We start from the raw sequence: 17,357 nt of genomic DNA on the forward strand, positions 1-17,357 counted from the left end.
TTTGATTGGCAATAAATTAAACTAATTTCCCCAAGCAGAGTCTGTTTTGCCTGTGATGTTATTTGCTGAGTGATGTCCCTGTCCCTACCTCGACACACGAGCCTTTCATCATATTTTCTCTCCGCTGTCTGGCCGAGGAGGGCAGTGACAGAGCGGCTTTGGTGGGCACCTGGTGTCCAGCCAGGGTCAACCCACTGCAACCATCGAGTGCCCACTTGCTCATTATCAGCAGGCCGGACACCAGCCTCGCTCTTGCTGGGTAAAAGAGACCCACGGGTCCTCAAAAAGCCAGGAAAAACCATGTCCTCTTGACGATCTTCCTGTATCATACTAGAACCAGTCACCAATGATTCTTCTCTCTAATGACATAATGATGTACCAACCTCACGTGGTTATAACCATGTCATTTGTGTCTTTGATTAGTCCTTATTATCACTGGTGTAACTGTAGACAAACTGCTTTCTCTTCTCCATCATGAATCTTACTTTCTGTAAATGTGCCACAGTTTAAAAATATATTAGTGCTTTTTCTGGCCAATTCTGCCTCCAAAATGCAGAGTGGGGTGAGCGTGGCAGGAACTTCTTCCTGCAGATTTCTGTCCGGGAGAACAGGCGATTCCCGGAGCGCTGTTTCCAACATATATTGTGAACGTTGCCATTAGAAGACTGATGAAAGCACACGGGTGTTTTTCAGACACTTCAGTGTTCCTGGGACACTCAAAGGGCCCACCAGACCCTGCAGACCGTTTGGTATCACAGATTTTAATAATTTCTTATTTTCAAGACTACTATACACAAACTGAGTTATAAGTCATGAGCACAGAGTTTGTAATCTACATAATCCTTGGGACTACTCCTGCGGATCTGCAGAACGCTGCTAGTAAACAGTAAAAAAGGTTTATAAGGAAAAATACTCCAAGAGAGTTATAATTTCCGTTGTTATTTTTCTCAAGCCAGTTGTTCATATCTGTATTTCTGTATCATTGGTCACATTTTAGAGAAAACTCTGCTAAATATGTGTTAAATAAGGCTAAATATTCTGCTAATGATAGATTAAATACCTCTAACAAGTGCAACCAGTGTATTCAATGAAGATCTAAATATAATCACGCTGCACACCTTAACTCCCTTTCGACTTCTCTTCCTGTCCTGGAATATAATTAGGCTGGAGCCTTGGGGACACGCTCAGCCCAAACCAACACCTCGATGATCTTGCTGGAGCCAAAGTATTTGTCAAGTCACAACCGAGTCCGAGGCACTGACTCTAAGAATGGATTCGAATTTCCACTCCCAGGTGCAGTTCGACTAACAAGAAAATACAATACATCTTAAAGAAAAAGCAGCCCTTAAAAATAGTTTTCAAAAATAATCTTCAAAAAATTATCTTAAGGTTAACAGGAGACAAGGATGATAACTGAGACCTACTCAGAAAATTTAGTAATTTTCTCTCTCCACATGCTGTGTTAAGAGCATGTGAAAAACGTGGTTAGTGACCAATTTACATTTCCTGTTTTATAGCCCTTATAAACCAGCTATTTTGAAGGGCTGGTGTGTTTATGCACTGGAAAACATTAGGCCCAGACTTGGGAAACCGTGGTTCTGCTCCTTGCTCTGGCAGTGGGGGCTGTGCTAAAGCTCTGGCTTTCAAGGCCTTGGGTAGGTAGCCACCAGCGCTGAAAGCGACGGCCATCAACTTCCACGGCAGGGGGTTGGGACTGGATGATCTTTAAGGTCCATCCAAACTAAACCATTCTATGATTCTGCTCTGCGCTGGGACGGGCAGACGTGTGCTCGTGCCACCTCCTCACCTGAAAAGCAATTCCGCTCCGCCTTGACGCTGACTGGCTCAAACCACACCTGGGCTTGTTTCTCCTGGACAGAAAAGAAAGTCAGTTGAGGGCGGAGGTTCCCAGAGTCACACCAAAGCCAACAGATAATCAGCCGCATGAATGCGCAGCTACTTATAAACAAAGTGCTGGTAAGCTGCCTGATAGCTTGCTCTGTAGGTAAAAAGGAGACTTGGCAGCTACTTTTGATGTCCCAGAAGTCAGGCTGGCGAACACCTAGCGCGGCCGGGGACGTTCAAAGGAAGACACGAGGCAGCGTAGCACTGCCCAGGCAGCCCAACCGCAGGCTTCATGGGCAAGGAAAGCAATGAAGGAGTCTGCTAATGAGCTCGGCGCAGAGGTATTTCAGATGTCTGTAACAAACATGTCAGACAATTCAATACAGCACATTGTAAACTGCTGATAAAAATGGCCAGTCTAAGTTTAGTGCAGGACTAAACCGCGTTCCTCTGGGTGCGGATCTCCCGTAGACCTTTTTCTGCGGATGGAAGCTGCTCCAGGAGTGCCATTCCCCTTGAGCTTGTGATTAGCATTTATTTCCCCACGAAATTTAGCAGCAGATTCACTTATTTTTTAAAACGAGGAACTTACTAAAATCTTCAGATTTTTCTTTATAGAACAATCCGGGAATGAATAAAATGCTCTTAGAAAGTGGGAATGCTCTATTCACATTTTACAATCATAATAATTGCAATTCTAATACTGTAGACTATTTAAATTTAAGATATCTGACATTGTATGGCGCTATTAATATGGAACTAAAACAAGCGTCTTTGAATATGATTTCTTACTGAGATTACATAGTCTTTAAGTAACTGGCTAAAAAATATTTATGTGTATTTTGGGCTAAGCTGCTGATTCATGAATGGTAATCAAATGAATGGAACATGTCAATTTATTTCAGATCTATAAAATACAAATCTAAAAATATCATTTTACAGACAATATTCACCATTTCATTTACATTTTAGTACGGTCTTAAGCCTATCTTGCACAGAATAATAATGTAACAGAACAACAAAATATTCAAATTTTTTAGATTTCCTTAACGAGAGTCTACCATATACATCAAAAATATTGTTGTGCACAGTAACCAAACATCTATATTTCAAGAACAGATTGGCTATATCTCATAACTGAGACACCAATTACAGTACATTTATTAAAAATCCTTCCAGAACACACTCAGTAGTAACAGTGGTAGCAGTAGTTAACATCTTAACAATTCTGTGAAATGATCAAAGCAAATGATAACAGAATTTAAAAAATTCAGTTCATCATTTATATGTAATGTAAAACCCATGTAACACTACAATGAAAGAAGAAATTACACGGGCACAAGTGCAAAAAAGCAATATTGTAAGCCATCTTCTCTCTTTGGTAAAAATCAATTAGCAGGAATTATACCATAATAATTCAAGTCAAATACTAACCCATGCTATATATTTTTTTCCTTTCCTACCACAGGCAGATTTGATGATTTGCAGGCATCCAAGAGTACAGAAGTTAAAATTCTACTTAACACTGCCCATTTTTTCCTCTTTTAAGTTTAAATATTGAAATTAAAGATAAGGATTTTTTTCCATCATAAATAGCTTCTCAGTAGTATAGTCTCTTAAGGAATTTAAAAATAAATAGCAAAATATACACAATTTCAAAGATTACACTTAATTCCTTCTACGTATATCCTGAAAATATATCACCAAAGAATAAATAACTTTGGGTTTCTCAAATATTTGGCAAAATGTCAATTACTCTTACATAAGGAGTTTTCTCTGAGGAGTAAGGAAGTACCATTGCTTTTCCTACAAAGCTTTTACTATACAGGTGGAATTTTAGTAACTTTACAGTAAGAATATAATCTGTAGTATAATATGGATGTTCCCCATTAAAAAAGTACAGTAAAAAACATTTCAAAATTAAATCTTCAAAATTTCAGGTTCAAACCTGAGGAAATTCCAGGTAAGTATGAAGTTCTCCTGGTTGGACAGTCAAGCTCAGTTGTGTATGTCAGGAGGCTACAATTACAGTAAGGTCATTTCCTCCAGCGGTAGAGTAAAAGCTGTTTTCTATTGACAATGTATTAAAAATCCCAAAAGGACAAAGTGTTAAGGAAGGGACAAAAGAGAAGGGTGTGGGTGAAGAACACTTGAGGGTAAGCCATCCTGAGAAAGATGTGGACTGCCTACAGGGACCACGGATTTTAAACAGATTGTTCTGCTTTTGAAGGGCTTGATCTTAAGGGCAATTAAGGTAATGTCATAGGGGACTTCTATTTGAATTTGCAGGTTGTCATCTTACTCAAGCTCCTCCTTCATATTTATATGAAATTAAAAACCAAGAAAACAAGAAAAATGCAGGCCACATCAGCAAAGCAACTAGTTAAAAGAATCCATTAAAAAACCCCAAAATATCTTAACTGCAGGAAGATCTCCTGGAGGGGCAGAGCAAAAGTCCTTGCCATTTTAGAAGATCCATTTAAGCTGCCAGCAAAGTAAAGGCAATTTTGACTGCTCGTTTATTTGGAATGCATAAATAACATGTAGATTCACTAACCTCCTATTCACACCCACAGTTAATTTACATAAACCGTTAAGCAGAATGCTTTTCTACTCCTTGTTTGATTCCAAGCACAAGATGTAAAAACCAGTTAAACTGCACAGTCCAGCCCTTATCTCTGCAAACCTCTATCTGATCAAGAAAATGCTTTTTGGCATCTTCTTCGCTTTTCCCTACTGTCAGTGCATCCCGGATATATTCAATGTCCTCTTTGCTGGTTAATTGGGGCATTCCAGTCATCAGCATCATGGAGAAGAGGATAATCAGCAGGTTTGTGTGATGTCGAAGAGCTAAGTAAGCCTTCACACATACGTCCTACAACAGAGAAGAATTTTTTGTTAATTGATGAGGTGAACCAAGAGGGAAGGTGTAGGAATTTCACAGGACTGCCACTAACCAGCACTATTCAATCACTCGAGCACGTCAGAGAGCGGAGAACCAACAGGGCGGTTCACCTGGGCACAAACGCCAGGCAAACTTCTGCATCCCTCACTCGGCATTACTTCATTCACCACCGCACCTTGGGGCAACAAGTACTGTTTTGGTGCACAAACTAAAGGCTCTTTTTAATAATACTGTATTAATTACTACAGCATAAAACCTGAGCTTCACCAAAACTTCAAATTCATTTCCCTGTCATATAATCTCTTTCTGTGGCTGTTAAAAGAGCAATAGTTGTCTTCCTGTTCAATTGGTATGTTCCCATTTAAAGACGAGGGCTGGCAAGCGATACTGAATAAAGCAGCACCTCCAGGGGACTGTTCTTCATTTTATATATATATCGATTAACTTCGCAGAGGTGACGGCTTATTTAATGGGGAAGATTTTTCGGGCTTGGTGTTCTGAGAAATTTTCCTAGCTGGCAGCTCCACTTTTCAGGCACACTGCCTTGCTGTATGACTTCTACATTTATGTACTGTCGTACTGGATTCCATAGATTTTTTTTTATAGCTTTTCCACTTCCATATGTAAGTAATTTGTGCTTAACAACGTAACCTTTAGAAGAATGAAATTTCTACAGCTTGGAAAAACATGCAATGCTTTTTAAAAGAATGTTTAATGCTAAGTGACTAATACGTAAACTGAAATGATTATTTCTTATATTAAATTTATTACTCATTTAATTTTAGAAATAACATCTTAAGGGAGACAATGCAATGAAGAAATCAATCATTTATTAGAAAGTTAAATTGGGCCTGCAATGCAGTAATGTAAAAAGAGAAACCAAGAAAGTTGTTCCTATTAAAACCAAAGTTGAAGCAATGCTAATTTTTACCCAATTAAATATACAAATTAACCTTTCCACAAATGTATATGAATTTCTTAAAGAACTATTAAGAAATCCAAGTATTTCCGTGTAAAATTTCATCAAATCTCATGAGCCCTCTAGAACACCGCTTATTTTTGACAAGATGTATGGTTTTTTTCTTCCATAGAAGCAGTAAGAAGCGCACAAATAGTCTTAACACCTATCATTGTTCACATCAGCAACGCCAGGACAACCAACCAGGCAGGAAGCAAGATGATATGCTGAAGACAACATCTGTCTGTAGGGTTTCCTTTTTCCTATCGTTTGGGCCCTTAAATCTTTCACTCAGTTTCCAAAGAAATTCTGCCCTGAAATCACATCATAGTTACGAACTCTAATGTTAGCTTAGCTCTAGAGAAGCAGAAGATAAATTGAAATGGTCAAAGCACAATTTACAACAGAAAACACAATCATCTTATCACAGGGATTAGTTTCTCTCCATGACACCGGGGGGGGAAAAAAAAAAAAACACAAAAAAAAGAAATTCTACTTATGTATTATCAACTTCAAACAGGAAATCTTGTCACAAGAGTTAGTGTGTGTTTTGTTCCCCTTGAAAGAGATGAAAGCTTTTTATAGTTATATCAAAGAAGGTTTTACATTTCTCTGTGGATGATGCATCTCACTATTGCGGGTGTCTGAGACAGAAAAACAATTATGCAGTCAAGAACCTGGCATCTCTGCATCTCAAAGGCAGTCCTTCCAGGAATTCAAAAGATTTAAAAAAATCTGTATCTGCCTGTTACGGTTATTTATTCAGACAGGAACTGAATGGAGTTTTGAATTAGCATCTTCCAAGAAAACTAATTTTTACACTTCTGAGAGAGGCAGAGAGAACCAAAAATAACACACACGAATGTGTCAAGGATATGTAGATGTTTACCATGGGATTAAGAAGAAAGCTGCTAACTAATGTAAAGCCATTGGCAAAATGAGAGGAGCTGAGGAGAACCCAAAGTCTCACTGTCCAATAGACAATAAAGAATAATTATTTTGAGAGCTTGAAACTCTTCTAAGTATTAGTATCCTAATGGTCAGGCTTTTTTTATATTATAAAGTGTCCCAAATTCTGTTATATAGGCCATCCCTTCCCTGTACAGTATACTACAAATAAGTGTTTTTCAATAATAAATTGTACACCCTTCTGCTTTCTGTCATCTTTACTTGACAACAAAATACATGACATTTTGTAAACTAATGGTACAGAAGAATTTGGTTAGTACTGAAAATAGAGATCTCTGTATTATCAAGTCAGTAATGAAAAACCAATTAATTAAATAAATTAAATAAAATGAATAGAAATGATTCAAAATTTAACACAAAAACTAGCGAAGACAATTTTAGGGAAAGGAATAATAGGTAGGTGGACAAAGCTCGAAAGATTATGAAGAGGCTCTCTACAAGCAAGAAGTGAAAAAGTTGTGTGTACGCAGGGGTAAGAGTTGCATGGGTTTCAGCCAAAGGCTGGAAAGGAAATGCTACCACATGTGACACTTACAGCAAGAGAAATCTGGACAGTAGTAAGGCAGCTGAAAATGCATAGATGAAACAGAAAAAATACTTGTCTTCTCAGATTTAAGTCATGCCTAAATACTTTTTTTGTGATTAGGACAAAAGACCATCAAATAGTGCTTCCTACTAAGCATTTCTGTGATGTCCCCAATAACCCCTGGCCTTTAAATTTCATTGAACCATCATAAGGAACGCAAACAAAACGGGAAGCAAAATTTAGATTTAAAGCTAATAGGAATGAGCTTTATTGCCAGTTCCAGAAAAGTTGCTGGGCCACTGAAGGCTTTAGAAGTTCACTAATAATGAACTATACTCTGTTGCAGTGAACTTTGGTCAAAATTATTTGTCTAATTAACCTCCTCTGACACCTGCAATATGAGCTATGGCTAACACACCTGTATGGACTGTATCCAATAGAAGACAGAGAAATAGAATTTTTAAAAAAGGTCAATATTTTAAAATATTAAAAGCACCAAACCCTGTAAAAAACCGAAGGATTCTTCTAAAGTATAACCTATTTTAATGTAGTTCAATTACAAATTAATGAGAGATGCTCTTAAAAATTAATGAAGGATAAATGCCGAGACTTTTCCATTAATACCCGAATGAGTCAGCAGGCACACTGAATGAATCCCTCAGTATTAGGAAACATGATGAAACCAGCCAGTTGAAAAGTGAAGCTGTAATTCTGATTATTTTTGTACTCTGACCATATGATTAAAACATATATTTTTTACAGCAAAATATGTGATGCAGATTTTGCTCTGTGTTACTATTTTACTTGTATGGAAGTATTTTAACTTTCTTTTTATTGGTCTTTGGAGTCAGAAAAGCTTTTTAAAGTATTACCAGAACAGCGGTTTATAAACAGTACCTAACGCAGCAGAACTGTTCATGAACTTACATTTTTTCAGTCATTGTTGTCTGTATCTAAATCATCCCACTTAAAATGATGACGTGACATATCATGGTCACAGTTCACAAAGGTGAAGCACGTTAATCACCTTTCAGCTGGTTAATGACACTAGTGGAAACGACACTGGCACTATCACGGCATTCCTAAACCGTCTGCAGGAGTGGGATGGTAGCTGTATTTAGAACTTTGTACCGGAGTAACGAAATGTGTATTCAGTCAAACCCAGGACTGTATGATGAAGGCATGGCTTCCTGCAGAGAGGCCATGACCAAAATTACCTCCTATGGCTTTTGGTATTTGGGCTGCTGAAGTAAAGGTCAGACATTCCCTAAAAAGCTGGATGATCCATATATATGAACGGAACACTACCTCACTGCAGACCCTAAGAGGTTGCTAGTCTTCCCATTCTCCATTAGCACACTTTCACATTTTCAACTATTTTCTGCTTTCAGAACAGAGGTCTTCTATGCAATGACATACCCTAGAGTGGCGTTGCAGCCCTACACTTGCACACGGCTTACAGCTGCGGCAACAGCATCTTTCCTGCATGCAGCACAGCTCACAGGCTTCTCTCAGAGCGTGGGCTCAGCAATCCCCTCCCGCAGCAGAACCCGCCCTGCTCTGAAATCTTTTGAGCTACAAGCCCCCTTTGAAACACTGGCACTGTGATAAAGTTCAGTCCTGGTGCAAAACAAAGACTCAAAAATCACACCTGGTTCTTTAGTTATTTTCAGAAGTCTGGGTTCAAGGATGACAATTGCCTCGTTATTTGCTGTACAATCACGTATATGTACCAAGGGACATATTCACTATCCAACAATAAAGGCTTAATTAGTTACTCAGGTTAGAAAGCCAGACTCCTTACCAGGACAGAGAGGCTGGTTCATCCACAGGGAATCCCAAATATCTAAGTTAGGCTTTTGCTTTTGACTCACACTCTGGAGGAGACTTTTGATATTATAGGGAACCTGCTCTCTGAATCAGGCACTTACTTAAAATCCCTAAAGATGAGCACAGGAATAACACCCCAGACATCCATTTACTTCTGCTCAGCCACACTCTCAGCCATTTCATTAAACATACTAAAGAGCATTTTGCTTTGCTGCCTTGCTGCCGAGCTCCTACACAAACTTGAAAAATTACAACTGTTTCGGAGGGGCTCAATTTCAAATGGAAGCTTCAACAGAACAGATTTTTAACACCATTCTTTTCTTTCAGAGCATTAAGTCCATCGCTTCACAAAATCAGAATCTGACATAGCTCAGGGTCACTGCAGATTTGTATTCAGATGCAGCAGTCCATGCCCCGGAACACAAGAGCAGAATCAGGAGGGAACAACACTGTCAAAGCCAGCTGAGGAATGCCTCGCACCTGCTGGCACTACATACATAGAAAGCTCTGCTTAGTGCTGTGAATCTCCTCTAATTGCACAAATACTGAAACCCTCTACAAAGTATTTTTGATCAAGACAAGACAGAAAGAAAGGACTGCCTATCTGGTCTGCTGCTAACTGAAGCTTTTCAATGTGGCTTTGTGGATATTTAAATTCTAGTTCCCATAATCCTACAGATAATTTTTGCTCTTACTTGGGCCTAAAATGTCCCATAGTTGTATTATGATACAGTAAATGTTATTAACATAATACCCAGGAGCCTAGACCTATGAAAATTAAGGCACTAATGTTAATTTCAGAGGGTAAAAAATACTGTTTAATTGATTTGCAGCTAGATAGTCACCCTTACCTGAAATTTATGGAAATGAAGACTTGTCTTCTTTCCAGAAGTCCCCATGACAAACAGAAAATCTGGAGTCAGCACAAATGGAACTCTTTCCTTATTAATTCCAAGGAAGCTTTTATAATTTCCAAGAATATGGCCAAAATCAATATGGAAGAGATTACCTTCATGACGAGAAGAAGTCACGGTTAGGCTCAAATACAATAAACTGCAAAGAACACTTATTTGTATTCACAATAATTCCAAAACCTCTTTTTTGAGGTATATATGATCTCTCTTTAGTTCAGCAGAGAAGACTATTTTCTCTCTTTTGTTTTGAAATATCTAATTCTGTCCTCTTCGCAAAATTACTTTTTATTTATCTTTAGCAGTTGTTAAAAACCTGACAGAACTGCTGTATTTTCTAAACATACACTCACAGCTTTTCAAAAATCAACCAAGGAAAGCTTGTGCCTCAGATCCATAACTATCAGCTCCCAGCACATGATTACACAGAAACGACTTGTGGATTGTATTTCAAATACTCATGAGATTCTGGCGTTATCCAGCTCCTTGGCTAATGTCATTCACTAGGAACACGCTTCTTCCTCACAGACCTACATTACCAATTACTAAACCACCCTGTGCTGTGCAGAGTAAGTTTGCATTGTCACCCTTTGGATAAGGGTACAGGGTCCCAGGAAAGCGATGAAAAACTCCCCTTGTAAGGATCGCTACACCTACAGGACTGGAACGTGCTGCTGCTCTTCAGGTTACTTTATTACTTTCACTGGCAGACAAGATGTCCGGATAAAAGAGTATGGTTACTTAAAACAATAGATTTGTAATAGTAATACATGTATACAAAAAGATAAAACATCAAATGCTGTAAGATGATACTTAACAGTGATCCTTAGGTGGAACATCCTTAGATGTTCCAGCATTTCAGCCCGTTTCCGAGTCCTCCCAACCTACCCCGGATCTGACATTCTGTGCAGACCTCTCAGACTGATATCCTTCTGCCTTCTGTTGCTCAAGACAGCTTCCATTAAAGACTCTAAGGCCAACCTGCTCCTGACCACAACAGAATAACCTTCCTTTCTCTGTCTCCCTTTTCTGTCCCTCATTTTCTGCCAATGGGCACTAACATTGCATTATATTATATATAATGTTGAAATTAAAGAATTTCTTTGTCTTCTTTTCCTCAAGGACTTCTGGTGAATTTTTTTATTGTAGTCTTCAATTAGCTCATTTCTGCCTTCAGGGTACTTCTCTCTAGCCATCAACTAGTAAAACTTCAACTGTAATGTGATTAATATTAAATATACAGCCTTCTATACAAAGCCCGGAAGTATTTTCTGTCTCTTAGCATTATGTAAGGACTCATTATGAAGCAAAAGGATCATGAAACTGGAATTGAATTTCTTAGACCAAATAAAACTCCTCCATATGTACTGCTCATTCTGGGGTCCTTTCTGGGGCTTCCACAGGTAAGTAAAATTAGGGATGAGCCACGGTGCAGCTACAGAAATAATTCCCAAAGTTTGTAATACAAAAAAAAATGTGGTTCTTTCAGGAGGATTGCAACCAACCCACAGACTTCAGTAGCAAAACCAATACATTCCACGTACAATTATTTTCTAGGATTTTCTATAAAGGTATATAAAATCTAAAAAAAATATGTTCCTTGGAACTGAAAATAGTTCAGTAACATCTGAATTCTGACACAGATACAGTTCCACTGCACCCTGTTAAAACCACATCCACACTCCTGACAGGTGAACAGCTGTCTGCTTTTTAAAGGTTTTTGGCTTTTAGGTCTTAGATCTAGACACTAAAAAAAAAAAAATAAAAAAATATCAGTTTTACATTCTTCCTGACTTAGTTTGTAACAAACTCGTCCTTGGAAAAGAATGGCATTATTATGGATAAATATCTAGAGCCTACATGAAGGCCAAAAGGGGTAACAATACATTTCAATGTCACAGGAGGACCCAAACTTGTAAGCAATGCTGACGGAACTGGATTGTGTCTCTTCTTTCATTGTTAAACACATTATTTATTAAAATTAAAGATAAACCTAGTGAAGTATAGACAGTCCCCACTTCTTGAAATTCTCAAAAAATAACTCACCTGTTTCTGTAATCATAATGTTGTCATTGTGCCTGTCTCCTATTCCAAGTACAAAGGTTGCCACGCAGTATCCAGCACAAGAATAAACAAATCTTTCCACAGCTGCCTGAAACTAAAAATAAATCTTAGAGATGTTAAATGCTAGAAACCAAATTCAGTCATTCTCAAAGTCATATGCCTTTCTGTCGACACGTATCTATCAACAGTTGAACTGTCTTATAAAATACATCATTGCGTCATTGCACAGTGGAGATCAAGATCACAGCCCTGCATTGCACTCACTGTACTGCACGAGCAGGCTCTATCTCTTAGCACAAATAGAATAAGCATATAGCTGTCCACGCTTCCTGAGAAAAAAACCTGCCAAAAAGTTCTAGTAGGTCAGTGGACCCACCTAAGCAAAGGAGTTGTGACTATCCAAACATGTATTTAAGTCCTCTAAAACCACACAGCCTTTCAGTGTTCTTAGACATCCTTTCAATCTGCTCCTCCTGTATCATTTCTAAATACCCCTGACAAAGGAGTGATTTCTAAAGCATCTTGTTTCTCAGGAGCTCATCTGCCAGCTGGATCTTTCACAGACACCCGCGGCTGAGTATGGGAAAAATGAATGGATTTTTCAAACTCACATAAGTAACACAAACACAACCGTATGGGCTCTGTGCTCCTAAATTAGTAGGGTGCATTTGAAAATCCTACTTAAAAATGCAAAGAACTCACTTTCTCTTCAATCATGCATCTTTCCTTGAGCCACTGATTTAGTATTTCATCCTTAAATGCACCAGTGTTGCCAACTGTACTCTGTTGAATTTTGGCAATTGTTGTAGCATCTTTCACAATTTCGATCATTCCTACAGAAAACAAGAAGTTAGAAGAAGTTATTAAACTTATATCAAAGCATATAAAAAAATATTCAAAATTAAATTTAAAACTGTGTTTTTTTAATCAGCTGCAGAACTTTGTAGGTTGTGAGCAGAAATTTATTTTACAAGCAACAGCGGTTCTTGTTCATTCCCAGCTGAAACCAGCCAGAGCTTGTAACTAGGCTGGCATCCTGAACTCCTCCATGAAAATGTAAAACCTTTTAAAATGGAAAGAATCACATGATGAGTTGGGTCCCTCTGCATAAGGCTTTTCCCAAGGAAAAGAACTACCTCTGGTCCTGCACAGAGATACCTGCACACAGTGAGGTATAGCAGTGGGCTTGCTGGTAGAAAGCCCTGGCTGTTGGGGCCCAGAGGTCTGAACAGATCCTCGCAAAGGCAAATCAGCCCATCACAGCAATATGGTGCAGAAACAAGGACTTGTACTGTTCATACGAACGTGCACGCGATGAAGGGGAAGCTGGAGAGAAAAGCAGAAACAGAGGCTGCAACACTGCACTGTAGCCAAGACCAGCAAATGCAGTCCGCCCTCATACTGAGCATGCCTGTATGGGGGAAGGTCAGATTTTAGTTGAACTTATTTGGTAACTGGAAATAGTCTATTTTCTTCTTCTGGTTAAAGTTCAACAGCGTCTTGTAGGTAAAACCCTGGCTTCAGCTCGAACTAAAAGATAAGCAAGGAAATAAAAATATCCCTTTCTCCCAAAAGTGACTCAAAGCAGTTTCTGATTCAGTTTCATTTTGACTGTTGCCCTGAAATGGATTAATTTCTCTCTATTCACAGTCCTACCCTTTTGCAATTACTGAATTATGTGCAAATTTTTCAGTAACAGAGTAACAATGCAGCAATCTCTTCCTGCCCCTGCTTTCCATGTGTGGCTAAATTCATGGCTGAATACCCCTGGAGGTATTTCTTCTGTCTTGACAGTGGCCTGGATTTGTTTGTAATAAAACTATTGTGGAAATATGACCTCCAAAACCCACCACCACCACCAAATTACAAAACTCTGCATTTTGGTCTGTGCTTGTCAAGCTGTTGATTTCCTCCTGGGAGTGAGTTCCAGATCACATTCAAGCTGTTGAAAAGGCTTCCTCTGCCTGTGCTCGCAAATCTCCCTCTACCGGCCAACAGCTCCTTGATTCAAGGGGAGCGAAGCTGTTGCAGGAGGCATTTTCTGCTTCCCCTTGCATTTAAAACTTCTCCCAGCTACGTTGATTAGCAGTGTGAAAAGTCCACAGATTTTAAAGCAGCTGCTAATGAAAACCTTTTACTGAGCTTGCTCCACCGCGCTGCCAAAACCTGCACAGAATGTTGTGCAGCTTATTCTGCCCAAGTAAATATTTTAAAGGTATCGTGGTAAAAAAAGTTATCTACAGGAATAGTATAGCTCTACGGGCAAAAGCTTCTAAATACAGACATGCCTCTCGGTAGGTATGGTTAGTTCTGCAGAAGGCTTCTGTCGTGGTTTAACCCCAGACGGCAACTAGAACCACGCAGCCGCCCGCTCACCGCCTGCCTTTTCCCCGCGAAGAAGAGTGGGGAGAAGAGGGAAAAAAACAGGAGGGGAAAGGGAGGAAAAACCCAACTAGTGGGTTGAGATAAACACAGTTTAATAGAAACAATAACAGAAATTAATAACAATAATAATAATGACACAGGTCACTCCCATAGCCTGGTGAATTAGCACCGTCCCGAGCAGTGATCGCAGATTCCCACCCCTTGGCTAACCCCCATTTATATACTGAGCATGAAGCCTATGGTATGGAATATTTCATTGGCCATTCCATTGTTCTGTCCACGCTTCTATGGGAAGCTGAAAAAAGCCCCTGAACAGTGTAAACATCACTTAGCAACAACTAAAACCAACAGGTATTATTGACATTCCTTTCACAGCAATCACTAGAAAGAAAATTAACTCTCTCCCAGCTGAAACCAGGACAGCTTCAGTAACTGGGATAAACCACCTCATCTGGGCTGTATTCAATTGGGAGGCAGAGCAGCAGTAAATGCATTGTGCTACGTGTTTCTGGGGATCTGCAGTACTAAAGCAGGTGACTCTTCCATTAAGTGCCAGCTTGAACTTCTTAAATTTGGCAGTGATGCAGCATAGTAAGTAGTGACAATTGCCTCGGAGAGCTGGGAACATATGGCCATGTCAAAGGGAGAGAGAACAGGGTATGATCTTTTACCAGTGATACATAGAAGAGAAAGTTCTTCCTACAGAGGTCTATTTGGCAGCAGCAGCGGAGAGGACAGATGTTTCTAAAACTGCAAACTGCATTGACTGCAGATGTCTTCAACAGACAGAAAGCTCTACTCAGGAGGAGATGCTCCAGGTGTAAGACACCTGACTGTTTCCCTGTGCTCGGTGTAGAATGGGGTTCTCTCCTTGTGTGAATACACAGAAACTGCCCCAAGTTCCACAGAAATATTAAGGAGGAATGGAAAAAAAGCTTGGAAGAAGACTGCATATGAATATTGTGAAAGAACATTTGCATGCCACTACTCTTTGGTTTTGTTCCAAACAAGCATAAGCTCTACATCAAAGTGTCCCACATCGAGTATTACTAATTTAGGCTGCAGGTATTCTCAGCGAACTGAACAGGAGTCTTTATGTGATTAACCGTGGCCCTACTGTGGTGCTGAAAGGATGCTACATTTTTACATCTCCCCCATGCGTATAGGAAAATAAACAATTATCTCCTCAAGATAAAATAATGGAGAGTCAATTAAGAATTCATGAAAGAATAATGAAGTCTGTAACTTGAATATGAGAACGCTAGGATCACTGGCAGAATTCTTCCACTCTCCTCCATTATTTCAATACATTGTCTTAAGATGATTTTAAACAAAATTAAATTAAATCCTAAAAATCTCTCTAAAAAATTAGGTTTGTTAAAACATACCTAAAGGAGAACAAAACCAATCCTCATTATATTTACAGTTAGTATTTTAACATATAATGTTCCATTTCCTTTACTATTAGAATTATATCAATACTATTTATTTAATTTTAAAAGACTTCTGTTAGGAGAAAAGAAACTCTTTTGCATCACACTACCAAGTATTTTATCAGTGAATTTGGGTTTTCTGCATTGCTAAGATATCTTGAAGCCAAAAGAAAGGATGATAAAAATGTTATGTGGCAATGTATTTTAGAGAGGAAGTACATTACAGATATATATTCAAAATAGTTCTTAATTTTACTGGGACGCAGTTCATTATTCTTCCATCCATAAAACAAAATATATTGCTGAAAAAGAAAGAACTAAAAAAAAGCTGTAGATCATGGAAAACACATAGCAATATTTTTATTATCATTATTTTATCAATCCATGCAGTTACTATCATACCGCCAGCTACACTGATGGCAGGAATTAACAGACTTGCTAATTTTTACACATGTTCAAGCTTATAAGGAAACGGCAGAGCTGGACTGCTAATCTGTCTCACTGACGCGCTGTTTATACCAGCCAAAACATTTCTTTCAGCACAATAGCTTTATTTGGGCACGGCCAATTTTTCTACACTGAGGAGCCTTTCCTCCAGCCAATCATTCAAGAACTGCTCAGGCAAAATTGACTCTACAGTCAATTCTGTATAATGTGAATACTAGGAAACTGCGCAATGTGGATGTGCGAGGCTACATAACATACGCAAATCCAACCACAAAGAGTCAGTTTGGAGCCATCGGGATGTATAAATTATACATCAGTTTGGCATTTCTGGATGTAATTGGACTCTTCCAGAGCTGATCAGGTTGCTCTACACACCATCACACAGATCTCCAGAAGCTTTGTAAGCAACTACTTGATTTCTCCCACCATGAATTCTGGAAAACACATCATCTGTGCTGCAGGAACCAATGCCCACTGAGAAATATTGCCTGAGCATCCTGTTGAGTAGTGCTGTTGCTTCTATGTAGTATCGGGTATGAAGCTCCAGGTCAGGAAAAAAACATAAATGTTTTGCCATTTTAACTCTTTCCTCTATTTTATTCTTACCAACGCATTAAAACATATCCTGAATAAGTCACTCACTTTCACCGCTTTTTCATATCAAATATTGTTATTAAAGAGAAACTTGCAGCAGGATCCAAACAGTTGGACTTGCACAGGAATCACAGTCAGTTAAGCCAGCGCAGCAGTTGAAGGATACCCTTCAGAAGGGCAGAAACCATTGCTAAGATGCAACCTGAAGCCTACTCACAGAAAGTGTAATAAACTGCTATTTATCTCAGGACCACAGTGCATACTAGAATAGTTCTATACGCAACTTCTGTAACTATGGTATTTTGAATTTCTAATCACAGTGCATGTGATCACATACCTATTTTGTTCCCTGTAGAAATACAACCGTACGGTAACAAACAGAGGTCCAAGGACTCTGCTTCCCAAATGGATTCCATAATTCGAAGAATCTAGTAAAAACAAAAGGTATACACTGTTATTTCAAATTATTTGGACGTTACTTATTAATCAC

The 17,357-nt window shown here is 38.9% G+C and overlaps 1 protein-coding gene across 4 annotated transcripts in view; it reads right to left on the bottom strand.

Moving 5' to 3' along the window:
• Positions 1-2,729: 2,729 nt before the first annotated feature.
• The window catches only part of PIK3CG (phosphatidylinositol-4,5-bisphosphate 3-kinase catalytic subunit gamma), a 35,342-nt gene continuing 20,714 nt past the window's right edge, over positions 2,730-17,357 (bottom strand). For all 4 annotated transcript variants that reach the window (XM_063323439.1, XM_063323438.1, XM_063323441.1 and 1 more), the window contains 5 exons: positions 17,205-17,295; positions 12,711-12,841; positions 11,991-12,102; positions 9,885-10,042; positions 2,730-4,720 (listed from right to left, as the gene is read on the bottom strand). In XM_063323439.1, the coding sequence (XP_063179509.1) occupies positions 4,439-4,720; positions 9,885-10,042; positions 11,991-12,102; positions 12,711-12,841; positions 17,205-17,295 (774 nt within the window). In that variant the 3' untranslated portion in view covers positions 2,730-4,438. The remainder of the gene's footprint in view (positions 4,721-9,884; positions 10,043-11,990; positions 12,103-12,710; positions 12,842-17,204; positions 17,296-17,357) is intronic.

This window comes from Chroicocephalus ridibundus, chromosome 1 (assembly GCF_963924245.1).
Source record: "Chroicocephalus ridibundus chromosome 1, bChrRid1.1, whole genome shotgun sequence".
Lineage (NCBI taxonomy): Eukaryota > Metazoa > Chordata > Aves > Charadriiformes > Laridae > Chroicocephalus > Chroicocephalus ridibundus.